The following is a 26,892-nucleotide window of genomic DNA, read 5'->3' as shown; positions in this document are numbered from 1 at the left end:
TAACCGATTCTTTGATAGATTAAACAAATACAATAAAAACACGTAATGCTCGATAACTCCCATAAAATACAAAAAATGATCTACAGAATAATCGGTATACAAAAATAATCTATAGTCGCAGCTGTATCAAGATGAAGGTTACGCAAGCGTGCCTCTTCATGAACTGCCTGCTTGGCCCGGATGGGGTGACATCATGTCCTCTGACCGGGTCATGCTTACAGTGCTAGAAACCAACAACATACCTAATTGGCACGGTCAGTGATTGAGCATATGTACTTTCCAGTTGGGAGCCCATGTGACATGAACAGACACTGAAGGCCACCCACATTAGTCTCCATATGTGGCAGACAGAAGGTCCTGGACGCGGTCCTTCACCAAGCCTCTACACTATGTCGCCGCTCAGCCTTTCTAGAGCAGAGGTTTTCAACCTTTTTCACATCAAGCCCCAGTATTTATTTGGCATTTCAGCCACGGACCTAGCCTGGCTCCAGCCCTGATTCGCTAGCCACGCCCATTAAGAAAATATGTTCTGGCGATTCAGGTCTGGAGTCTGGCGTTAGTGTCGTTCGAAAATACGATCACAGCAGCTGATTGGCCATCAGCCCAGTCACTCAACAGCGTCAGACAACAAACATGGCTGCCCCAACTGCGGTGACTCACGACTGTATCAATCTGGATATTAAATCAGCGTATGATAAATAGTTTCTTTACAGAAACATCATCATCCGACATATTTTACCGCTTTTGTGCATGCTAGTATGCATGCGGGTTAGCCATAGCCTCATGATTGACAACAACGTCATCTGCTTTCCTATTCTGAGTGGTTGGTATGAACCAATCACCGAAGACTGCCGCTTTTACAACGCCCATCCCATAAACTGCTGCCGTGGAGAGGGCTTTCAGTCTGAATAATGAAGCTCCAAGGAGCACACTTTCTTAGGTCTTGCTCCTGAATTTGTCAAGTTAGAGCTCAATATACTGTAACTAGCCTGGCTTGGCCAGCCTCATAGCGGGGATTCACTGAAGATTCTTCCCGCGGGGAGGAAACATCAGTGAACCCTCGCTATGATATAACTGCATGGAACTTCCAAGCATAAGTCCTTGTGACTTTGACAGTTATCTTTCGACCCTTATGCTTGTGTGTGACACAATGTATTCAATTCATGTAATACAGTATTGCTCGCTATGCACAGGAACAAACACCCTTATCTCAAACATTGCTGTCTGAGATAATGCTGTGTAGGCATGACTCAAGTGAACTGCATACAGTAGATGTGCCCCAGTGTACATACAAATAAATATGAAATTCATGTAACTACCATTTACCATGCAATCGATTATAAAAATATATATGCACACACACACACACACACACACACACACACACACACACACACACACACACACACACACACACACACACACACACACACACACACACACACACACACACACACACACACACACACACACACTTTTCTTGAGGGAAAACATTTAAATTGTTACTTACAGTCAACCCTACAATCTGACAATATGTTGCAAAAGGATTGGTTATTTTAGTCAGTAGTTGCTTTCAGCCCTATAAACAATCAGTCTATGCAACAGGGGACGTTGGTCTGACGTACTAACAGTCCGACGTGCAACAGTTCAAGATGCGTGGCCGGTTAAGATTCACCCGTGGCTTCCAGCAAGACATGCGTGGCCGGTTAAGACACATGCATGGCCGGTTAAGATTGCTGCCTTTAAGTGTGTCTGACATAAATAAATAAGGCGCACCACTCAGGTGAAATGCATAGCAGATGTGTGCAACAGTGTGCAAAGAGTAAAATAAACAACCAGTCTATCTATGCCAATGCAATTTGTATGTGCCTTTAAGTCAGGTGCCATGCAGGGCTTCGGGGCAACATCCAACTGTGTCTCCTTGTGTTCACACCGCTGCTAGAGAGGTTGCCGGTGAGTCACCGTACGACTCGTGTGACTTTGTGAAACAGTTCCGCCAGCATGGGGGCTCCTGTGAGTACACGTAGAACAGGTGCACCTTGGGTAGGGGAGAATTACATTGCGAGGTTGGTGCTTATTAAGTATGCACTAACAAATGCGTCCCCACAACACCCGAACATGTGGTGCACTTGGGCCGACCTGCGGCTGGCTGGAAAAAGCTTTGGGCCGTTGTTTAGGAGGTGCAGTGGGAAAAGACAGACAGCAACTAGACCAAAACAAAAGTTGTTGATCAAGAGTGATTCAGGAAGTAGCCCAGTTTTTTTTTTGTGTGTGTGTGTGTGTGTTTTGTTTCTCCAGTGTGGAAAGAATTAGCCCGGGGAATGAATGACCTTACATGTCCGGACTACACCCATGCATGCTAATGAGCTACCAGGTCCATTTAGATGCCCAGCTGGAGGCTCAATTCACACTCGCACCATGCAGCACCTCTCTCTCTCTCTCTCTCTCTCTCTCTCTCTCTCTCTGACTGTCGCTTTATCTTCTTCTGTCTGTCTGTCTCTGTATATCTGTATATCTGCCTGCCTCTCTCATACTATAACGCTTTCTCCTCATGTGTATGTACACTGCTATAGGCCAAGGGCATGTACAGTATATTATATGTCTGTTAATTACACGGTGAGGGACAGTGAGGGACCAATTATAACTTTTGCAACTTTAGATTTTGACACACTGTACTGTATACCATGTTCATGTGCCCGACCGCCTCACTTCCTGTACTTGTACAGCTGTTCTTGGTTTCTCACTTCCTGGAACTATTGCTCACATGCTTTTGAATTTTTCCCCCATTATGTTCAAACCTTGTCAACAGAAAATGAATGACCATGTTTTAACTAAACAAAACATATTTTCCATACAATACATTTGATTTCTGAGTTAAATATTCAACCATGTTTAAACCAATATATTATTCCCTTGTTATCACCCAGTATGTTATGTTTCTTATATATATATATATATCTTGAAATCGGAAATGGTCGAGAACTCGAGAGTCGAGACCTATATGGGAAGTTGAATCATAATCCAAGGAGTCTAGGGAAAAAAATATTTTTGATCATATACGATCATAAGAGTTATAGGCCAAAAAGTGAATAGGACAGTTTTTTATGGATATTGTTTGTTTGATATTGTCAATTTTAGCTGTTTTTCTTACGACAAAGTTTAGATTATTGACATTATATTATTAAAATAACACAAGCTCATGGCTATCTCCTCTGTTTCCATGCAACACTGACAACTGTGCAACGAGGTATAACGGTATAAAACAGGGCATAAGTGGTTAAAATACCACAGTCTTGAAGATGAGACCGAGTCTCCCTGTGAATATTACTCTTCATTTCTGCCGTGGAATTTGATTGCAATGTGAAATATCCACCCAGTCACAAAGTAAATAGATGGGGAGCTGCCATCCTGCTGTGGCTCTTTTGTGCTCGGGGATGGAATGTGATTCTTCTGCCTCCGTTTCCTCCCTCAAAGACGTCAGCAGCTTGGCCTACTTCTTTCTGAACCCGGGCGTCTTGGGGGTGTTAACTGCACGAGGTGTATTTGGATAGCAGTATTTAAAATCAGTGTGATATGATTTAGTAATGAGTATAAGACAATTAGAGCCACAGAGGAATGTGAAATTAATGTTTGAGTAGCATTGTGTTGCACTGAGGCGTGCCGTCGTAATGCGGTCTGAGCACTGGGTGATTTTCTTTTACAAGGTTTATTTTTTTAATTGTGCACCTCCCTCAAACCTTATCATAACCCGAAACCTTAACTAACCCCTACCCCAACCAGATGTTCACACTGGCAGTGACAAAACAACAGGCTACAAGCGGTATTGCCATATGTCTGCTAATTTTAAGCGACTTTGGGCTTGTTTTTTTGTGTGAAGTCACTTGCAAATATTATTTGCAGGCTGTGGCCTTTTGGGCTTGTTTCTAAAGTGTAGTACTGTAGTTACTTATTTGGGCTTGCTTTTGATTATCGTACAAAAAAGTTGTCGTCGTCAGCTGTTCTTTTTTTTAACCGCTTCATATTTGTCTCGCTCATTTATCTCACACACGGATGAGCAACCCCTCAACTCAGTGGCTAGTAGAGGTGTAATAATTAAAACCAGGCGTTCAGTCACAATAAATTGTTCTTATCTTTTCTCTCTTTTTTTGTTTTGCAGGTGATTCTGATGCTGACCAAGTTGTTTGACTTCAACCTCAACAGCGTCACAGAGAGTTCATTATGGAGGTAAGCTCCTCATACCAATATATATATATATATATATATATATATATATATATATATATTATTTTTTGGTGTATTGGTGGTGTAGCGTTGTAGGGGCCCATGTGTTTAGAAGACGGTTTGTGAGTCTTGTGTTTGAGTCTGTGACAAGGAAGCATCTTCAGTAAAGTTTCAAAAATGTTCACGTTATCTGAAAAACTCTGGTCTGTGTCCACTCAGACTCTTACACAGAACATAGATAATAGAAATCATATTGCCTCTAGAGTAATCGTTCTTGTCCAAGACCACTGGCAGACAGAGACAATGATTTACATAGAAATGAGCTATGCTTGCTGAATCAAAAATACTTTTTGAAACGAAATAGTATTTAAATGTCGGTCAAGGTGCTGATGTGAAATGTGTGTGCCGTTACAATTTGGCATTTGTATTAATGTGTTTTGAGATGCATGAGGTACAATGAAAGAGCTATTCTAATTTCATGGTAAGAGTGACTTTTTTCTTTCTTTAAAACATTACCGCTGTCAGGTGGAAACCATGTCCAAAACATTTATACTTAAGACACGCTCCATATATGCATGGCCAGTACAGAATTAATTACATATGTTGATCTGACTCATCATGCCAAAACGCCAGCGCTCGCCCAGCCAGTCTGCTGGCACCCAGACGGCTGCATGGTAAATGGTGCATTTATATAGCGCCTTTATCCATGGTGCTTTACATAGTTTGTGCATTACATTCACCCATTCACACACACATGCATAAGCTGATGGCGGCGGAAACCATGGAAAGGCACCAACCAACCAGCTCATCAGGAGCAATTAGGAGGTTCAGTGTCTTGCTCAAGGACACTTCGACACTAACTCTGGGGGAGCCCGGGATCGAACTGACAACCTTGCGGTTCCCATCCAGCCACTCTACCCCTGGTCCACCGCCGCCCCTGCATGCGCGCAACCTCGCCCTTTACATTTACAGGGGATGGTAATTATGCACTGCATTAATGCACCTTTCCCCCCCACTTCTGCTCTGCTCTTTTTTTAAAGCCTTTAACTTTTTCTGTGCCATCTACGTTTGTAAATGTAGCTAGGCTAATGGTACCTACTGGTGCTATACGTGTATATTCGTAGACAACGGTTTACTCCATATATGCACGCGCCGTCCGTCTGTTTACCTTTTAGCATTGCTCCGGCTATTATGGAGCTCCTCCTTCCCCACCAGCGATGCGATTTTTAAATTTACTTTACTTTGGTGCCAATTAAATGTTAACACACTGAAGTCAAAGTTTTAATAAAGGTTTTTGTATTGTGTTATTGCTACTTTTACTAAATAAAATAGAAATAAATCCAAGATAAAAGACATCTCCACCGCTGCTGGTGAGGAAACGCATTGCAACGGGTTGAACTGGGCTGGATCATTCTGGCGTCTTTCATCAAAGAATTAACCATCGACACTCAGGGCCCATGAGACAATGACATCATCGGGCTATTGATCGGCTCCACGGAGGACCCTATCACAGAGCTGCTTGATTTAAGAGCCAATGACTTATTTTTAGTGTTACAGCAACTCTCCACATGAACCGATAAAAATCACCCACGGCCTCGCCAGATCCCTGGGAAGATGAAATAAGTTACATTAAATAGAAAATGATGGCTTCTCAAGGACAGATGAGTTTGAGTGAAACTCGTCCGTCTATTCTCTGCAGGCGCCTCAATGCGGGACTTTCTTTGCCAGTGCTTTGTGAAAGTCAGTTGTGGTATAGGTACTCAGTTTGAGTACTTTTTGCGAGGGGCGCCACTGCACCAGTCCCTCCTATATTCAGCTATTAGTTAAATTCCCATTGACAATGAATGGAGAATTTTCCGTCAGTGTCTGAGCAAATAGGCATATATAGTGCATGTCTTAAAGTGTCACAGTGTCTAGTATTTTACGTCATGATGATGTACGATGATAAGAGCGCCCCTCACTTCACACGGTATTTTCACTTTAAAAAACAGGTCAGATGTCATTTTGTCTGATGTTGGACTGGATTTCAGAATGCGTCGCGATTGTGAGCTTGTAGATCGGCCATTTTCAAATGTCCGAAATGTAGGCTATTCAGGGCTGAATGGGTTAATGTATGTTTTGTAATAATAATCAAAATCTACAAAGTAACTACTAGTAAATAAAGCTTTCAAATAAAGTAAAGAGTAAAAGTACAATATTTGCCTCTGAGTAGAAGTAAAACTATTGGAAATACCTCAAAAGTGTAGTAAATCTCCCAAATACATGATTGCAGTATATATATATATACACAGTATATATATAATATAAACAAACATTAGAATACTTCATTATCTACCGTACACTGCTAGTAATTCGTTTTTTACATCACAGTCATAGCACAAAATATTCTGTGGGTCTTGTTGGCAGTGTGTGCCGACTATTGTAGATAAACTCGGGCAGTAAATGACTTTAAATGTTGCATTCCACCACTGGTGAAAGGCAAGTATAGACATGGCTGTGTGGGTTTAAAAAGCCATCCAGCAGCGCAGCTTATTATTACAGCTGAGTCACCACTTGAGTTTGTCCACTGAATGAGGTGAAGTTAATGAAACATCCTACGAGGACACAAACTCATTTATGAAGATGATGTGACTCACTGAGAGAAATGGAAGAAATTATGAATGCTATTACGATGAAGCCAATTCCACCTTCACAGCCATATAGTCAACCTAACGCATTCCACTGGAGCGTGCGCACATGCACCTGTTGCTAGACAGCTACATATATGTATACATGTAACGTCATATAGTACACACGTGGGAAAAAAGGTTGGGAACCACTGGATTAGGAGGTGGGAAAAGGCGTGGTTGGGATAGTTCATATGAGGGCAGGAGATATGAGTCGTCCTCCCTGCCATGATAAGCAGCTTGGGTGGTTGAAGGCATGGCAGAATTCCAGACAAGTTTACAAACCCTTCAGTGCACTCAGACGGTGCACAGTCTATTCTTAGCATCACATTAACACACACAGTCACTCACACACACACACACACACACACACACACACACACACACACACACACACACACACACACACACACACACACACACACACACACACACACACACACACACACACACACACACACACACACACACACACACACACACACACACACACACACACACACACACACACACACACACACACACACACACACACACACACACACACACACACACACACACACACACACACACACACACACACACACACACACACACACACACACACACACACACACAAACACACGATTCCTAAGCTATTATGTTCATATTAGTGCCCGTCCTTACGAGTCTGTCTGTCAGTCGGAATGTCTCAATGACAAAATGTTGGGGCACTGAATGCGTAGTGTGGTGGTTGGCAAAATGGAAGCTATATCCATTAGAGAGTTCTATGACACGTAATGACACCTATCTGTACATTGAGCTGTGGTAAAAGTTTACTCTAGTTCAATTATTTGACAGCTTTAGTTATTTTTTACTTTGCAGATTTTTACTAGCATTATTGCAGGTTTAGAATCACGGTGCTACTGTAATGTATGTAGCTTGCTGATATTGTATGTCCCTTGCCGGTGTCACCAAGGCAAGTTATTGTGCAATGCATTATTGTGCATTCATTGTGTGCTGATCAGTGATAAATGATGTCTGTGAATTACATAATTACTGTATGTGGACTGTGCATGCGGTTAAAGACAACAAACAAAAGAACAATAAATTGATTCTTTGATGCTTGCCAAGAAGAGCAATTATAGTTAACAACAACAACATCATGCGTGTTGGGATCATGCGTGTTGGGAATAGTTGTGGCCTTTTGTTTCTGTCATATTTTGTGGTATGAATGTTTAGTTAAGCTTTGCTCACCCAAGTTCACCCTCTCTGAATCTGTTATGATAGCACATTTAATCAAAGATGCAATGACAATAAAACACATCTAGCTATAAATGCACCAAGTCTGTGCGTGCGTGCGTACTTGTGTGTACGTCTGTAATCCACTCGAGAACCGTTCGCCCCACCGACTTCAAATTCGACACACACGTTCCACCCCACCAATAAGCAATACAAATTATTTGAAAACATGCTTGCAGCCTAACCAGCAACTACCATTTCATCAGAATGGACATATAGGCAGTGGTGGACAGTAAAGCATAATTTTTTATTTATTTCTGTACTTTACTTAAGAATTTAATTTTTTGTGATTTGCACTCCACTATTCCAAGAAAGAATTGTCCTTCTACTGTACATCCATTAGCTAGTTTTGTCTTCCAATTTCTCCATGTCCGGTTTCATCTGTCCTTCAGCGTCCTGGGCTGAATGAAGGTATAACTCTCCATTATTGATTATAATGAAGCACATCATAAGAGCTTTAAAAAAATGCCATTCATTAATACAAACAGAACGTAAGCACTTCACCATGCTAGACTGCCTCCTTTCAATTAAATTCAATTCAAAGGGCTTTATTGGCATGAGAATAACATTGCCAAAGCAAAATGCACAATACTATTCTCACAAGGCCACTCACAGGGCCTTCATTTTTTGCACATGGAGGGATGTTTTTCAGTATAAAAGTGGTGGTATTAGGGCTTGTTTGTTTGTGTGAGCCTCAACTGGACCCGAAACTGGTTCCCAAACATTAAGTCCATAGACTTGGCTGCCACATGACATCATGTCTGAAAGCCATACAAAAGTCAAAGTTTACTCGAGTAAAAGCAGTTCCAACCTCAGCGTCCTTCTGCACAAGTTTGCATTCATAGCTCATGCGGTTCAAAAGTTCTAGCAAAAGGTGGCGGACTGATTCCCATTTTGGATTTGGCCACTATGATGACCTGGAGGGTTGCTGACTTGGGCACGGATTCAACAAACATGAGTATTCTGAACATTTTGAGCACCTCCGAAAATCCGTAGCTCCAACGTTTTAGAGAAGATAGAGTCATGTTCGAGGTAGTGGTCATTTAAAAAAGGGCGTGGTCATTTTCGGGTATTTCCGCCACGGATAGAGAATTTTTTACAGTTCCCAAGTTGTTCGCGGGGGTCATATTAGCCAAGAACAGTTGAGATATTCTCTCCAAAATTAAGTGCATACACATTTTAGCCAGGTCCGAAATCCGGGCGGGAGGAGTAGGACGAAGGGGGGGGGCTCCTCACTGGCAGGTGAGTCAGTAGGATACAACAGCAGTGACAACACAGCAATGTGTGTGGGGAGAAATCAATTGGCATAACGATTAACAACTAAAGAAGAGGACTTTGTCCACCACCGAGTATAGGAACGTATAATGTATAGTTGACTATATCTAGTAGATTCTTCTGGTACAAAAGGAGATGAAACATGAAGAGGAACTGAACTCAGCTACTCGTGCAGCATGCTTGATTTAACCCGTCTTTCTTAAAATAACAACCTATTGCACTGGAAACAATTAACTTGATTTATTCATCAGGGTAATTAATGCCAACTATGTTTCCTTTCAAAGTACTCAATCCAAATATTGAATATTACTCATCTACTGTACATTAAGTGAAATTTGCACTAAGTACTGGAGTACTTGCTTCTTGCCTGCCAATGACGAGATTTCTCTGCATATTCTTGAAGGCTCACATTACCAATGACGAGACACTCCCACATCAGAGGATTTTATAGAGCGTGCCTCTATCTCCCCTCCGTTATAATTCCACCTGAGCACCTAGCTCATATCAATCTGTACTGCTGTTTATGCCGTGAAATGCAACATTGTGGTACATTGTGAAACTGATTAGACTAGATTTGATTAATCACAATTCAAATATTTAATTGTTTGACAGCACTTAAATTATATGCACACTTGTATTCTCATTCTATAATAAGTATATGTGTTCAATCTATTTGTGAGTTATCTGACTGAACTGTATGTATCTTGCCAATATTCCATTTTACCAGTGTCACCAAGACAACATGTTGCACATTTATTGTGTGATGATAATGGATGTCCATGTATTGCAGAGGCTTCCGCTTGTGCATGAATGCACATAGTGTAAGTACTCATGGTTGTTCACTGAGATGTAAGTTGAGATGTAAGGGGTCTCCTGGGAGACCCCTGTTACTGAACAAACACTCTAAGCAACAGCCAACAACTACTGTTAGAATGCAGAACTAATTAAAAATATATATTTGCATCTTGAAGAATGGGACCTTTTTTTAATGCCATTCGGAGCCATGTTTAATGTAAATTATACTAGCGAGGTCATCGCGGGGTGACCGTAACGATTTGGCCCTTGCTGCTCCCGGCGTGCCGCCGCGGTGCAGGCGGCTGTGTGGAGCACGAGAGGGACTTCATCGTTTGGCCCTTGGTGCTCCCGGTGTGCGGCTGTGTGGAGCACGAGAGGGACTTCATCGTTTGCCCGCTTCTCTCACGTTGGAATTCTCCAGGGAACGTTTAATTGCAACAAGTGTAATTCATCAAGTGTTTGTTTATCAGCCTACTCTTCTGATTTCAATTCCAGGTCAACAGACTACGGCGCCACTTACCAGAAGCTGAACGAGAAGGTGGGATCGAAGACAATACTCAGCTATTTGTACGTCAGCCCCAATAACAAGAGAAAGGTAATGTGCTTTTTTTTATATCATTGTTATATCGTTGCTGTCGGGCAGAATCCTTGTATCTCCATATATACACTAGTAGCACAAATAGCTGATACGATCTCGCAACACGTTGCATTGCACCATTGTGAACTGTTTTGCCATTTCTTATACATTTTGAAAGTTGAAGTAAAAGTGGTTAAGTGTGTCGTGGGTTGTGGTTGTATAAAATATTTAAAACAATTAAACTTACAAAGTACCACATTGGATCCTTTGGAAAGATGTTGGAAAGCATTTTTTCCTCCATTTTCTGAAAACGGTTTTGGACATACAAGCTTTCCACTTTCCTCCCAACAGCGGCGACGATATAACTAACCAGTAATAACCAGCAACCAGGCATTTATCATCATCACCGACTCTGCCTCACTCTTCCTCCGTCACTAAGAAAAGCCATTCTAAAAAAACCAAACGATATAATAAACCAACTAGAGAGTAAGCCACAGAAAATACTCCCCAAATGTTAATATTAATCATTGTAGTACAGTCTTTCTCTCCAGCTCTCCCAGAATGAATCAATTATGGACTAGGTGAGGGAGGGGGAGGTTTAAGGGAGTTTTCAGGTCATGTAAATCAACGATTCCCAAACTGTAGGCCGCTAGGGCCCCACTGTTCGGCCGAGAGGTTATATTATATTTTTAAACTTTTTTCCATTACATTTTTGTATTGACATTACACAGACATTCTCTGTCCGTAATAAACCCCCCAATTATATGAGAAATGAACAGCTACAGTATAGTACTATACAGTTTTTGCAGTTTCCCCCATATTGAGTTACAGCATCTAAGAGTCTTCTTCTCCAGAACCCAATTTTAGCAATTGGCATCAGGCCTATACAGTGCCACAGTGCATCTGTATTGTAACTGGGTAATCATTTCATTGCAGTCTCATTCTCAGTTCAAAGTATAGAACTACTGTAGGTCACAAAGTATGCATTTTCCTTTTTTGTATTAACCCATTCTGACCTGAGATCAGATTCATACGAGGTTTCCACTGGACACACACTGGTCTGATGAACCCATTCTGACCTGAGATCAGATTCTAAAAATGTCAGTTCGTTCTTCGATTTTTCAAAAATAGCAGACCTACAAGCTCGTAGCGCGCCACTCGGTGGCGCGCTATGAGCTTGTAGATCTGCTATTTTTCAATAGCTAAAGCATGACATGACGCTAACACCAAAAGGGGTTCCCGCCCAAAATGGGTTAATGAAGGAACAGCATCACACTCTATTGTAGTCAGAATGCTATTCATTTGTCTTGGTGGTGCTGATGAAATGCACACACTCTTCAAATGTGTGCGCTCACAAACTTCTGCTTCAACACATCCAATAACTGGCCATTGCCGACCTTTGTGCTGTATCCATTTCTGTAAACAACACAAAACCCTGCAATGCAATGTGTGTGGGGGACTTATTCAGGGTCTGTTTTGCAAGTTCGTTCTTTAGTAAATGCAACACTGCCCCCCCCAGGTGCACATGTTAACATTACATGCATAATAATATGTTGACCGATACCGAATTACCGATGCGATTATGCACGCAGGACATTTGTGTTATAGCAATATGTTTCATGCTGTAGCTGAAAGCCATTAAGCATCTGCCACTATTCCTCCTCCTCAATGCGCCCTTTCCGTGTTTTTCCTTTAATGCGACTAATCAGCAGAAATCCTTTCCTCCTGCTATAGTTAATTATCAGCTAATAACATGGGTTGGTGAACCAATGGGGAACCGGCGTCCGTTTCCTGCGGCGCTGGTTTGATCCGAGCACTTTCAGGCTAGATTGACAGGGATGTATTCATGTTGTCATCACAGGAGGTAATGATACACACGCCATACTGAAATGACTCGATGCCAGGAAGTTGTTTGGTTCATAATTGGCATCAACCGTTAACAAAAATATACCATCGACTCAATGAAAGTGAATACAAACTAGAGAAGACTTTTCCAAATTGAATAATGAATATGTTTGGCAATTATTATGGAGGTTTTTCAATTGAGCTGTGTGGTACAGTACAAGCGCGACAATGCACTCTCAGTTTGAGAGAGCAGCAGCAATGCTATATGCTTTGAGTCAGCCCTAGCAACCCCCCGTTGTGCGGTTATTATTATCTGGCTTGCTCCCACAGTATTATCCCCCATGTATTTTGGCGAAGTGTAGCATCCCTGTAGGCGCCCGCACAATGAACTGAATTTAAGAATTCACAGTTCGAGAAACAGAGAGAGAGAGAGAGAGAGAGAGAGCAGGAAACCGACACGACAGTGGGAACCGGGTGATAGCATATCCTTTTCGTCTGCTACCTTTTGTTGGTGTTCTCCTTTAGATCCTCAGATGAATGCTTTATCAGGCTGTGTTCTGCGGGACTGAGCACTGCTCCCGGAGAAGGAGTCAGTCACTTGTAATGCACAATAGACGGTGTGGAGTGCGTCTAATGAGGCAGCAGCTCTGTTAGGGGGCACGGAGGAGTGCTGCACGGTGGGGAGGCACACACATGCCCGCCTCTCCAGCTCGGTGAACAGTATAGCTGGCCACAGCACAGCCTCCGTCGTGTCGAAACACGACGAGTGCTTGCAGCACGCGAGGACGCGCAAACAGCTCCGCGGGTTGTTAATGTCTGTCTCTCACTTCACACGGAGTACATGCAAGCAGCGCACCCACACACGTACACAACCTCAGACTCTGCATGTTTCACCTCATTCCTTCATGCACACGTTCATGGATGCACATACAGTACTGTACATGTGCCACTCCCACACAAGCACCGCAAAACACAGGCACTGCACACGCATGTGGCACGCACGCACGCACTATACATATATTTTGTGACGCACACGCAAACACAATGGTTCACAAATATGGAATGGGGTGGAGGTTGGTGGCGTGATACCATGTGACTGTTGCTGCTGTGGTGGCAAACAAAGATCCTCTCTTTACTTTAATGTGAAGGTGGGGGAGAGAGAGAGAGAGAGAGAGAGAGAGAGAGAGAGAGAGATGAGTGAAAGACAGAGATGACCCAGGGGTCACTCATGGACACAGTTCAGCAGAAACCAAACAACAGTGGCTGAAAAAGTACTGAGATGTAGAGAAAAAGTAATAAAATAAAAAAATACTCAAGGAAAGTCAAAGTACCTAAAAATTGCACTTAAGTACAGTGCATGAGTAAATCTATTTAGTTACTTTCCACAACTGAAAACCATTGGAATGTTTGTCTTCCACACACTGGCATGAGAGATAATGCCTCTCAAATGAAATACAAATATTATTTGTATCATTGAAAACAAGAATAAAGAGAGCCAGACTAATTGCCAGACTAAGTGTTTTCAAGGCAAAAGGCCTCTCTACGTTGTGTGCGCGTGCGTGTGTTTGTGTGTGCGCGCGCATGCAAGTGCGTACGCCTCTCAATCTCTGCAAGTCTGTCGGAGCTGGGGTGCGCTTCCGTCTGCGTGTCCGTGTCTGCGCGGTTTGTATGCACAGCGCTCAAAACCAATTACGGCCTTGTGAGACTCAGACGGCAACAACAGGCCGGTGGGCGGAATATGAATTCACCACAAATGAGATCCCTCCCACTGTGGAGGTTCAAAGGCTTTTTGTTCATTGTCGCTCCTCTGTAACATGCTCAGATTCCAGTTATACTCAGACTTAAAGCTCAACTGCAGTGTTCCATGTCCCCAAATCACACTCAAAATGGCAAAATAAATAAAATAATGTACAGCACATTTTTGTCCTGAAGACCCGACAGCTATTAAAAGTTGAAATGTTCACTAACGTTTAACTGCATGTCTTCAGTAAATGAAAACGTTTATTTGGATGAATTGTCGACTAATACACAAGCTGTGTATATAATGAGCAAAAGCGATAGAGGAGATGTGCACACTGCACAGAGATGTTTCCCCGATAAGAATAGGTGGAGTAAACTCAATGTTTATCCTCTTCTGGGCTACATTGTCTGTGTTTATATACAGTAATTATGCTCCTTTTGTTTTCAGTAAACATACTGAGCCTAGTCTATCACACCTCGGAATCTGAAGGTTCCAGGTTCGATTCCCGGCTCCTCCTGGCAAAGTGTCCTTGAGCACGACACCGAACCCCTAAATGCTCCTAATGAGCCGTTTCCTCCGTCATCGGTGTGTGAATGGGGTACGGTGTAATGGAAAGTGCTTTGGAGAAAAGCGCTATATAAAATGCTGTGAATGCTTGATCTAGAAGCTAATTGCTACATTGCTGTATTGTACCAGCGATCAGTCTGTTCCATGTCCATTCCTTAACCTCTCACAACGAGCACCTATAGGGCTGGGTGATATGACGTCAAATCAATCTCACAATTACTTCAACGTTTTTCCTCGATTATGATTCTGTTGTGTTGTTTGATATACACAGTATAAGTAATATACAAAGTAAAAGTAAAAGAAAAAATCACACACGTGTGAACTGAGTGGTGCAATCCCCCCCCCCCCATCTCTCTCTCTCTCTGTGTGTGTCTCTCTCTCTCTCTCTCTCTCTCTCTCTCTCTCATTAGAGACACAGCACTACCCCTCTCTCTGTTTCTGGCGCCCCCTACTGGTATAAATAAGTAACATACTCATTGACGTACACAAACAGGTGGACATTGCTGGTTGTAGGAGTGGTTGCACCACTCAAAAAACTGCTTCTCGATTATTTGATTAAACACTACATAGATCAAGGATGGTTAGAGGATCTAAATTATGGTTTTTGCTATCTCTTTGGGTTATTTGCCGAGCTCAAACACCAAATTGAAAGCCAACACACACCGTGGGCGCGGGGTAATAACGTTTACCTTTGCCGGTGCAGGTGTAATGAGTGAAAGTGTGTATATCAACGCTATATGCTTTGTTGGCGGATCACGCACGCCGTGATGGTTACATGATGGAGGAGACAACTTAACAGAGGATGGGGAGAGGGGGGGGGGGGGGTTGGGGCCGCCGGAGGGGATTGAGCATCTGTCAGCCCTAAAGGCACAATCTGCAAATGGCTGCCAATGGAGATGCAAGAACAGAACGCTGGAGCCCAGGAGAAGAGGACCAAGTGAGGCTGAGGGAGAGAAAGACAGACGGATAGGAGGGGAAAGGCTGAGAGAGAGGGTGTGATAAAGATAGAGTGAGTGAGTGAGTGAGTGAGTGAGTGAGTGAATGAGTGAGTGAGTGAGTGAGTGAGTGAGTGAGTGAGTGAGTTGGCAGAGGTCATTGCAAGGCCAGCATTTATTATTCATCTATTAATGCAGTCATTTAGATATTACCGGTATGCTGGAATAGGGCTGCGGCATTTACTAGAACAAAATCGGTTATTTTTGTGTCGATGTGTTGATACTTTCATCATACTTTTTAATATAGCAAAAAAAAGGAGTGCATATGGTGAGTGATATGGAATTGGTCCTCACTAATGTTCATGATGAAATAGCACAATTATTTTTATACTCTGTGTCTCATATGAGGGCTGTGGGCAGATCAGAAACCCATCCACCAGTGAAAAATGGAAGCCATCGTTATCACGATAATACAAATCTAAATGTTTTTTAAACAAATCTTGTTTAAAAAATAGTAATCTGCCTAACGATGATGTCACTGTTGGACGGGTTTCTGAACTGCCCACAGCCCTCCTATGAGACACAGACCAAGTCGGAAAACCATTGCGGTATTTTATCATGAACATTAGTGAGGACCATTTATATGAAGATAGGTTTAAAAGTGGTGAAGTGGTCATTTAACATCATTGACCATTTTCCTTCAGGGCTGCTGGATAAACTAATATTTTATGTTGTTCGTCACTTCAGCTTCCAGAGGGACAGTCCACTATAGCTGACTAAGAGCAACCTGGGGACCACCTCTATTGTGTTGGGTGACACCCATTCCATGGGTTAAAGATTAGGGTTGTTTTCTTCCGTGTTACTCACACTATCACAGGCTATTCTTCATTAGCTGGACAAAACAAAATCTATAGTTTTGTCCAAGGCACAAGATTTGTGTAGGATACAGACACATTTTAATGCATCAACTATTTAAGAACGGGACAAAGAAATAAAGAAAGAAAGAAGACTTCGCCACCATGCCAGTCATGAACCAATACGGCCCTGTCACAATAACTCACAACGAACTTCAGCAACCACAACACAACCTACTGTGTATCAGTCTTCAATTGAAAATTAACATTTTAAATCATTGGCTGTTATGTCAAAGCCCAAAACCTCTCAAGCCAAAAGGAAATAGCAAATTCACTCAGGATTATTGAAGTGATCAAGAGCCCCACATACACATATAGGCCTACTGTTCCCTGAAACAACTCACATACCTTCAATGGCAGATACAACGCAACATACAAACTCTAAATTCACATCAGCATTCAATTCCAGAGCCACAAACAGTTACGTTATGTTTCATTGCCACCCAGTCATTGGGCCCCAAAATGACAGCAATAGTACACCAGCTTGAATCACACTAGTACACACACAGCGTCAAACACAAGCAGCAGCAGCAGCAGGAGTAGCAGCAAAAAACAAACTCCCTACCTTGAGCCATCTTCTACTTCATCAGTTGTGTAATGTAAGTGATGCCCGGGTCAATGATGAGGCCTCCAGCAGCGTTTCCAGTCATCTCCATCCTCCGTACATCTGGCTATCTGGGCAGAGCCCGATTGGCAGGGCTGTTGCGGGCCGGGTCTTGGCTGGGTGCTACATTTAGTACTGCACACACAGCAGTCTGGTGTGGTGCAGTGGGTCCAGCATTCACAGCGTGTCGCAGGAGAATGGACTCAGGGCTGAGAAGAAGCTGATGTTGGGGGTCTGGGGTCATCACCCTGGCTCGTGTACCTGTGGAGCAGGTTGAGAGAGACACCATAAGCATAAGCTTTGAGTAGAAGTAAGTTAGAAAGAAAGAAAGAAAGAAAGAAAGAAAGAGCCACATACTGTACTGTACCCCATCTGTCACAACTCACTAGCAACAGCAGACAAACACACAGCCACAGTAGTATACAGTAGGCCTACATAGCCTATTATATATCCTAGAACACTAGTATACGTACTTACGTAGGTGTACATATATACGTAACGTTGGTTTTATATTGGATAAATAATGGATTTTAGGAAGGAAGCTGTGGGGAGTTTGGACATGCCTGGACTAGCGTATGCCTTGAAATAAATTGAGAGATAGAAATCTAGATGTGCAATTCAGGTTGTAACACTTGGTTCAATAACACTTTCAACTACACTGCACTCGGGCGAGGTGCCAACGTGCGGCTTGTGCACCCCCCCCCCCACCCGTGCCATTTTGTACCTCTGGGTTACAAAGAAGGCTTGGCCTCGGTTTAATATATTTAACATAATTCCTGCTACTATATATAATTTATGAGCATTACAATTCGCTCCTATATGTCTTTGCAAAGGGCTTGTATGTTGTGGGATCCCTTTGGTGGATCCTGGTGATCCCAGCTTGGGACAGGAGCTAAATCATTGAGGTATAACAAACCCAGTGCTCTGTGAACACTGAATGTGCAGAAAAGGCTGCTGTGATTTAGAGGCTGTAAAGACCAACACCAGTCTCTCTGCATCATCCCAACTAAGGATGAGGACATCAGAACTGAGTGGATGGACTTTATTAATGTGGGTTGTGACATACCGTTGAACAAAAACATGTACGTTTGTGCATATCACTTTTTGCCTTCACCCCAGGACATAGAGTAAAAGTGTGTTGACAGGTAAGACCACAGTTTGTGTTGTTTTCTTACCTTATTATGGGCAAACTAGTCCAGTCCAGGAGTTATTTCTGCAGTTTTGATAGAGAAAAAAAAAAATGAACAACATTTAAACATTTTAAGAAAAATAGCTGATCTGCAAGCTTAGATCGGCTCTGTTTTCACTAAACCTTTTTAATGTTGTAATTTCTAACTTGTCCTATAGATGTGTTTGTGTTTGAACATACAAGTGTGCCACCCCACACACACACAAATGCTGCAATGTGTTCCTTTTAACCAACTTAAAACTGTAGCAGTTAAAACAGTTAAAACCAAACACATTCAGCAACATTTCAAACAACAAGCATGTAAACAAAAAACAATTACACCAACTACAGTATTGTCTTTTGAATCGAACCTGCAAGTAGTTCAGTTGTAGCTTGTTCTCTCTGGTGTTTGTTTGACTAACGAGCAGCTGCACTCTGGGCACTCTGGGCACTCTGGGAAGTGTAGTCATTTTGATGTGTAACCCTAGAACACTTAAACACGGGTGATTTTCACCCGGACGATTAGTATATTTGTTGTAACTTTGTTATGTTGCTGAGGTCTGAGGTGGGTGGGTCTTTCAGTATACCTTCATGATGCTCAGTGACATCATAAGGTATAGGTTTGTTTCCCTGCCCACACCCCTGGTATTTTCTACAGGCACGTATATAATATGCCTGTAGAAACGTAACTCGTGTTCAGGAGGGAAGCTGTTCTACATCAATTAACTTGTGTAACTTGTGAATGTGAGGGAAAGTGTTAAAAAATTCCAATGGCATGCACTGCATGATTATTTTGTGCCGGTCTTTGTTGGTGGTTTCTCATTAATCCAAGACAACAGCATTTTTTTTTCTCTAGCAGCATAAATTAAGAGATTAAACATAAACAGTCCTGAGACTTTATCCCAAGCTCATCTTCCATGTTTGATTCAAATAAAGCTATGCAAGTTATAAATAGCTATAGCTGTGACAGAAGAAATTGCTGACAAAATGTATGTTAACAGCATCCATCAAATTGCATGCTGTTATTTATTAATGAGCACTGTCCTGGACCCCGTGCATTTCAGCACGCCACTTGCGACTGGTGATGCCTCCAGTTAATGAACTCAAACATGTTGTTCATGTCGTGTTGTTTCCTTTCATTTGTGTGAATCCTCATTACCGTTTGAACACAGATCTATAAGCCTTCCAACGCGTGTGTTCTCCACGGGCAGCGTGGCCAAGCCAATCAAATGAGGCCTGGCCTCATTTGATTGGATTTTTATAGTGCCTTTTTATATATATCTTTATATATGCATTTTTATAGTGCCTTTATCCAAGGCGCATTACATTCACCCATTCACACACACATTCATATACCGATTGTGGCGGAAGCCATGCAAGGCACATCAGGATCTGGGTTCAGTGTCTTGAACAAAGTTTATTCAACATGTAGACAGGAGGAGCCGGGATTCGAACCACCGAACCATGGATCATTGGACGACCTGCTCATACCTCCTGAGCCACAGTCACCCCAATACTGATGAATACGAATTTGACGTACAGTACTAGTTTCATTGATCCAAGCCGGAACACAATCGAGTGATCATAATATAAAATATGGCACAAAATAAGCATTTTCTGAAAATGCTTACGGCCCACCCATCTGACCACTTAACACAGCAGCCCTGATCCAGAAATTAAAAAAAAGTTATCCTCGTTTCTCATCATTTTGGACCATGGGCTATAGCCCATATGGTACGGCATACTATAGCACGACGTTTTTCATCATTTTTGATGATTTGACAATCGTGGGCTATAGCCCACGGTCCAAAATTTCCGCAATTTCCCCAATTTCCGCAATTTCCAATTTCCGCAATTTTCAATTTCCGCAATTTTCAATTTCCGCAATTTCCACAATTTTCAATTTCCGCAATTTCCGCAATTTTTCCGCAACACTCCGTAATTCCTCCGCAATACTCTGCAATACTCCGCAATAAAAAATAAAAAAGAATCTAAAAACATGGGCTATAACCCATCGTTTTTTCTGCAATTTTCCGCAACATTTTCCTCGATTTTCACCTTTTTTAAATCCTCAAAAATGATGAAGACTATAACGATGACCTCTGAGACCATGGACCAATGAACCATGTAAATACAACAAATTGAGCAGGGCACTGCAGGGAGTTGCACCCCGTTCCGGTAAACCAGAAGTACGACACCAGTGCCTTAGTTTTTGTGTTGTCATTTACAGGTCCTTTGGTTAAAATGTTAATTTTACATTTCAACAGTAAAGTAATATATAAAGAAGAGAAACACAAAAGTACAAAAATAACATTTTCGAATTACCTGTATTTGCTTTGATTTTTTAAACTTTCTCTAACCATTATTTGACACTTTTGGTTGTTGAAAAACAGCTTCTAACCATTATTTGACACTTTTGGCTGTTGAAAAATAGCTTCTAACCATTATTTATTATTAAAAACGGCGTGCTATAGTATGCCGTATGTGCTATAGTATGCCGTACGATATGAGCTATAGCCCATGGTCCAAAATGATGAGAAATAACTAAACGCAATAATTAAAAGCATGAAGTAGTGCAGCAGGTCAGTGTGAGTTAAAATGTCAGGGAGTGATCAGACTGCCTGCAGGCTTCAACTACCTTGGATCAATATATACAGTAGCGCTTGTATCTCATTTGATATTTAAAAAGCTGTTTGCACTGAAGCATTATGTGTGTGGAGGGCACATGGCTTTGAATGAGCATGCAGCAAAGGTATTCTTGAGTATTTTCCATGCCTCCTTACAACCATATCTCCATTCAGTATAGTTACAATTTTGGAAGTGACTATACTTTGTGAGGTCCTGTATTATAATGTACATTCCAGTGGTTCTCAAACATTTTCATGTCAAGGACCCCAAAACTGGCAGAGTTACCCCACAAATTATTTAAAAAGAGTCGCACGCACACACACACACACACACACACACACACACACACACACACACACACACACACACACAGTTGAGGGTTGTTAAACTGTTCCTCATTTTGCTGAGGATCCCTGGACCTCCCTCAAAGACCCCTGGTGGTGATCCCCGGAACCACTGGTACACTAATACAGTACATAGCTGCTGGAAGGTGCCAGGTTACTGCTACTAACCTGAGGTTAGTAGCATTAAAAGAGATTAACTACTTCTCACATGTAATGGTGTAGGTAACCATAATAATTGTGTGCCATTTGTGGATGTCCAAGTTGTGTCGAGAGTCTTTCAGAAGCACTGTGGAGACTGTGAGGTAGACTATGGGGTGCTGTATGCCCTGGTAGGCTTACTGTAAGTTTCAGTAAGTATCAAGTTGGCAGGAGAAAATGTTAAAGTCATTGCAAACCACCGTGTGAGGAGCAGAGACATTGCGTCATGCTGGTATGATCCTTCAAAAGAGTGGGCAACTTGTCACAATATGTCTTTCTCCCTCTCTACAGCTAGACAGCAGGAAAGTTGAGAGTGGTAAATGTGGAATCCCACTACAGAACATGCAAAAGGCAGAAATCAAACATTCATGATAGAGTATTGGTTGTCCTATATTCAGTCCATCCCGCTGCACCCAAAGTCATTTTCACAATTCACATAATGATGTCAAAACATTCTCTTCAGGAAATGTGTTCTCCACGTGGCCCCAATGTAGATCTTATTTAGTCACAAACTCTTGTTAATACTTTTCATTGGTTAAATAGGCTATGTATAAAACCTAAAGACCCATGCAACCACTTTCACAAACTAAACAAAACAATAAAACAATTTCACGTCACGATGTGACACCTACATTGTGAGCTTGTAGATTGGCTATTTTCGCAACTTTTGCGTGACACTCTTGTACAACTACGTAAGTACGTACGGCATTAATTCACAGACATAATTTAAAAAAAATCAAATTAGGAGATAAAAGGAAATGACAATATGAACTCCGAGTCTTGAGAGTGTCCAGAGAATCAGAGTTCCGGGGGACATTGTCTAGAGTTGGCCTTTCACACACAGCAGAAGATATTGTAATTTGTAACCTGTGGTAGATGTGTTTTCTCCTCTTGGAAATATTGTTTTATGAAAGGGTGCAGGAGGCACACTGCTTAGCTCCTTAACGGCACCAGGGAGAGATGTGAGGATGAGATGCAATCTTCTTCTTTATTAATTTCCGTCTTCAGGACACGACCGATGTGAAAATGAGATGTGAAATAAATATGCACAGGAATGTGAACTGTTTGACACGGAGTCTCTCATAGATCCACCCTTAATGCACGTCAACCCACCAAGGACTTTGTAAATAAAGTTCAGTCAAACCGTTAAAGAATTTGTAATGTAAGCGTGTTGTACATATAACATTAAGATAATGCACGTGCAGTTTATGAAAAAGAGCGGAGGGGGAATACGGGGGGGAAAATATATCTTTATGCAAAAATAAAGACATAAACGATAAACGGTGTTGAAATACATCAAACCTGTATTTGTCTCGAATATGAAACTTAACTACTAATAATAAAAACTGGCAAAATAATTAACTGCCTCAACTGCTTTATCCTTACTTTATTACATAAATAATATTCACAACCATGTATCCCCTCAAGATACACCCTCAGTCCAATCTATCACGCTGCTATCTCCCACTGGGTCCCCCGCCCTACTTAACAAAACAAAACACACAACCCTTTGTGCACGATACCTCATGGTGTCTAATGGTGCTAATAAACATGCACGGCCACTGTCTGATGGGCAGGTTTAGCATACTCAAACAGACATTATCATATGGATGGCGAAAGGAATGCATTTCATGGCGCGGCGTCTTGCATGTTGGAGCTGGAATTCAATTCTCCCAATCCAGCACTAAATATTTAATTGGTTACTTTAATTGGCTACTTAGCCGCAGTAGCGTCCGTTGCTGCATGTCAGGGTCATAGCGATCCGGACATTTTGAATTCTCATCAGTGCCTCTGTGGAATGTCTAGGTAAGCTCAGAGTTGCAGTGCATTGCTCAGAGTTGCACGCACGCACGCACGCACGCACGCACGCACGCACGCACGCACGCACGCACGCGCACGCTCAGAGTTGCAGTGCGTTGTGTGAAACCGGCTCAAGACAAGCAAGAATATATTGGAAAATAGTTGTGTCGTGTTGGGCAGAAGAGCATGAACATAGATCTTAAAATCAATATAACGACATGATGGTACGACAAAGCTGTGTTGTGACAGATGTTGCTTTATCAGCTACATATTTCCTTGTATATGTACAGTACAGCATGTGTCACACTGCATTAATACCCATCTCTTAGCTTCTTCTCTCTCAGCCTCTTTGATAATGGGAAGGCGGTGGTCCCTGGAGATGATGAGACCTTTACTCTGTGCTTCCCCTCGTTACTAGTTACTACTGACATTTATCACTCGCTTGTGAAAAAGAGCTCATATAATCTCCTCAGCAGACCTGTTCCAATAATGACAATCAGTTCTGCATGGCCCAGAGGATGATCTTACCCCCAGCATGTTATGCATTACGCTACGGGCCCTCATTTGATTCGCACTCACTCACTCACTCACGCACGCACACATGCCGTAAAATAGACACTGTCTATTTGCTCACTGACACTATGACGTGAAGAAAATTCTTCATTCATTGCATTGTCAATGGGAATGGAATGTCTGTGTAGGACAAAGTTTGTGGACACACACCAAAAGCTGGACATAGGAGGGGCTAGTGCCTCTCAAAAAACCTGACTTTATAATAGAAGACAATGGGGCTTACATTGACCAAGTTTGGGCACAGATGATGTACAGTATATGATGTCATGCCGTTATCAATGTTATCCCTGTTTGACTGCCAACCAAAATAATCATGGACTATAGCCAGTGTTAAGCGTTAATAGCATCTGCTGCTATTCTCTTTCAGAGCCAAGCAGTCTATAAGAGGCACATAAAATCCTAAGAATTATTGCCCAGACAAAAACAAAAAAATTGCCACCATAATGCCAACTCCAGAGTATAGTCCTAACTCTTTATACTACAGTCTTACTACAGTAATTGAAAATAAGCTGCAGTAAGTTATCTAAAAGTACAGTGTATAAGTGAAGGCACCATGCACACATACACATACACATATCATAATATCATAGGGACTTATATGGCCATGGGCACGGCAGCCTCTATCATCATCCTATTCTGGTGGGCCCCAGAGCACCTCCCAGTGGGCCAGGCAGGTGTTGCCCAAATAGCTTATACTATGAATTAAAATGCATACACTAGATTTCTTCATTGACACGTTCATGTTTAGCTGACAAATTACTGGCATAGTCAAATGAGGCTTAACAAGCACAAAATGTGCCAATAACATCACAACAGTGATTTAATTGGGGGTCTGTCACACCCAGTGCTGGTCAGCAGACTGTGGGCCCCACTCCCAATGCACTGGAAACACTCAGAAAACAGCCACAATTAAATCTCTATGCTATGGACAAACATCAGGAAAAGAAAAAAAAAGGGACTGAGTCTGATCATAAGCCTTTTGAAAAGCTGAATAATTCCTCTTTATACAAGTATTACATTTATTTCGGGCCCTATGTGGGCCGGCCCTGCACCATCTTGACCCATACCCAGGTGGGCCTTGAGTCGCAAAAGGTTGAGAACCCCTGTTCAATATAAGTCAATATTTCTCTCGTCACGGTGCCATAATGCTAACTATCTCTGGTCATTTGCTAGTCATTTGTTAGCTAAACTCCTGCTGGGTAATGGTGGCCATGGTACGCAGACCAGACCCTCAAACACCACTTCATCAATCACTGTGGTGCCTCGTACGTGAGGCACATGCTGAGGCAGCCGACCACTCCAAAGACACCCAAACGCCAACTCTCAAATACAATTAAATACAATGCTCACCACTGTGGGATGATTTACAAAATGAACTGGAATATGGAATATGGAAATGATGAATAGCTAGGCTCTAGTTGTAGCATGTAAAAACATTATGTAAATTTGCAACCTTATCACGTGAGGTTGTGTTTTGGGATTGTTATGCGTTAAAGTTTAACCTACAGTACAATGTGTAAAATTACCTTACATTTGTCGCTGTTGGGCAGAAACCTTGTACTGTTACTTTTCAGGAAAAAAAAAAAATAACCTGTGGTTGCAATGAATCCAATATAGTTATTATTTAGTCAAAAGCTCCAAGATCCACTTCAACTTTAATCTTCTAAAATTTGACACATTGTTAGCTTGTAGATTGGCCAATTTTCCTACATTTGTGCCACACTCTGGTACAAAGAAGTAGGGCATTGATTTACAAAGAAAACATCATAGGAAGAAATGCAGAGATATAAGGTTTCTGTCTGACAGCGATGAGTTTCATTTTAAGCAGGGTGGAAAAAAGGGACTCAGTAGGACAGCAGCATGACGCTGATCGTTACAGGATTAATGTTATTCATCTACTGAAGATAACAGCGTGACAAGTGTGCCGGCCTTTGCCTCGTTGAAATCCCATAGTCTCTTAATATGACTGCATGCAAAAGAGGCTGAACAAGTCATTTGCAAACAGCTGTTTAGAGATTCCATACTTTCATTTTTACCTGGTCTCCTCCTCCCAGTGCACACTGTGAGAGGATTGATTGAGTGATTTGAGTCAGAATCAGAAAGGGTTTACAGAAGTCAAAACAATAGTGGGTGAAATTAGTTTTCGTGCATGATTCCCATCGTATCATTATTATAGTATAGCATAGCAAGAAAAGAAGGGGAAAAAGAAAGAGGGTAGAGAGGAGATCAAACAAGAAAACAAAAAAAGACAATTTATCTACACATATGCCCGAGATAAGATATGAAGGTGCATAGCAGCAGATGTATAATGTGCATGATATACTTATGAACATTAGTTAAGATGCTAGAAAAACACACAAGCAAAAAGATAAAAGTCAGTGACTGAAAAAGTTAAGTGAGTCACTTCTTGTCCCTGGTATCCACAGGTAGGTCCAAGGAAGAGCTAAGTAGGCCTACTGTCCAAGACCCTTATCCACCTTATGTGGACAGCGATGCTAGAATACAAACATTTTACAGAGCAAACTAATATATAAAACATAATTAAAATAATTATATTTTGTATCGCCTTGTCCAAAACCATGTGAAAAACATATAAAACCTAATTAGAGATACATTTATAGAAAGAAAGAAAGAAAGAAAGAAAGAAAGACACCCCCAGTGGTGTCTTTGTTCAGCATATATTATGCAATGTTTTTTTCGTTTTTTTTTTTCCAAGGACTTGCAGTCTGGATTCAAATCCCTGGGAACCATGAAACGTCT

The 26,892-nt window shown here is 41.9% G+C and overlaps 1 protein-coding gene across 3 annotated transcripts in view; it reads left to right on the top strand.

The window, feature by feature from the left end:
- Nucleotides 1–26,892, top strand: part of LOC308310782 (VPS10 domain-containing receptor SorCS1-like) — a 176,162-nt gene that overhangs the window by 75,900 nt on the left and 73,370 nt on the right. For all 3 annotated transcript variants that reach the window (XR_013963536.1, XM_080757205.1, XM_080757204.1), the window contains exons 2-3: nucleotides 4,157–4,224; nucleotides 10,734–10,833. Coding sequence is in view for 2 of the 3 variants with exons in the window: in XM_080757205.1 (XP_080613331.1) it covers nucleotides 4,157–4,224; nucleotides 10,734–10,833 (168 nt within the window). In the remaining variant the exon portion in view is untranslated. The remainder of the gene's footprint in view (nucleotides 1–4,156; nucleotides 4,225–10,733; nucleotides 10,834–26,892) is intronic.

Source organism: Protomyctophum bolini (assembly GCF_963924005.1).
Source record: "Protomyctophum bolini genome assembly, chromosome: 3".
Classification (NCBI taxonomy): Eukaryota; Metazoa; Chordata; class Actinopteri; order Myctophiformes; family Myctophidae; genus Protomyctophum; species Protomyctophum bolini.
Note: the sequence above shows the minus strand (reverse complement) of the source record. Positions and strands in the feature narration are given on the sequence as shown.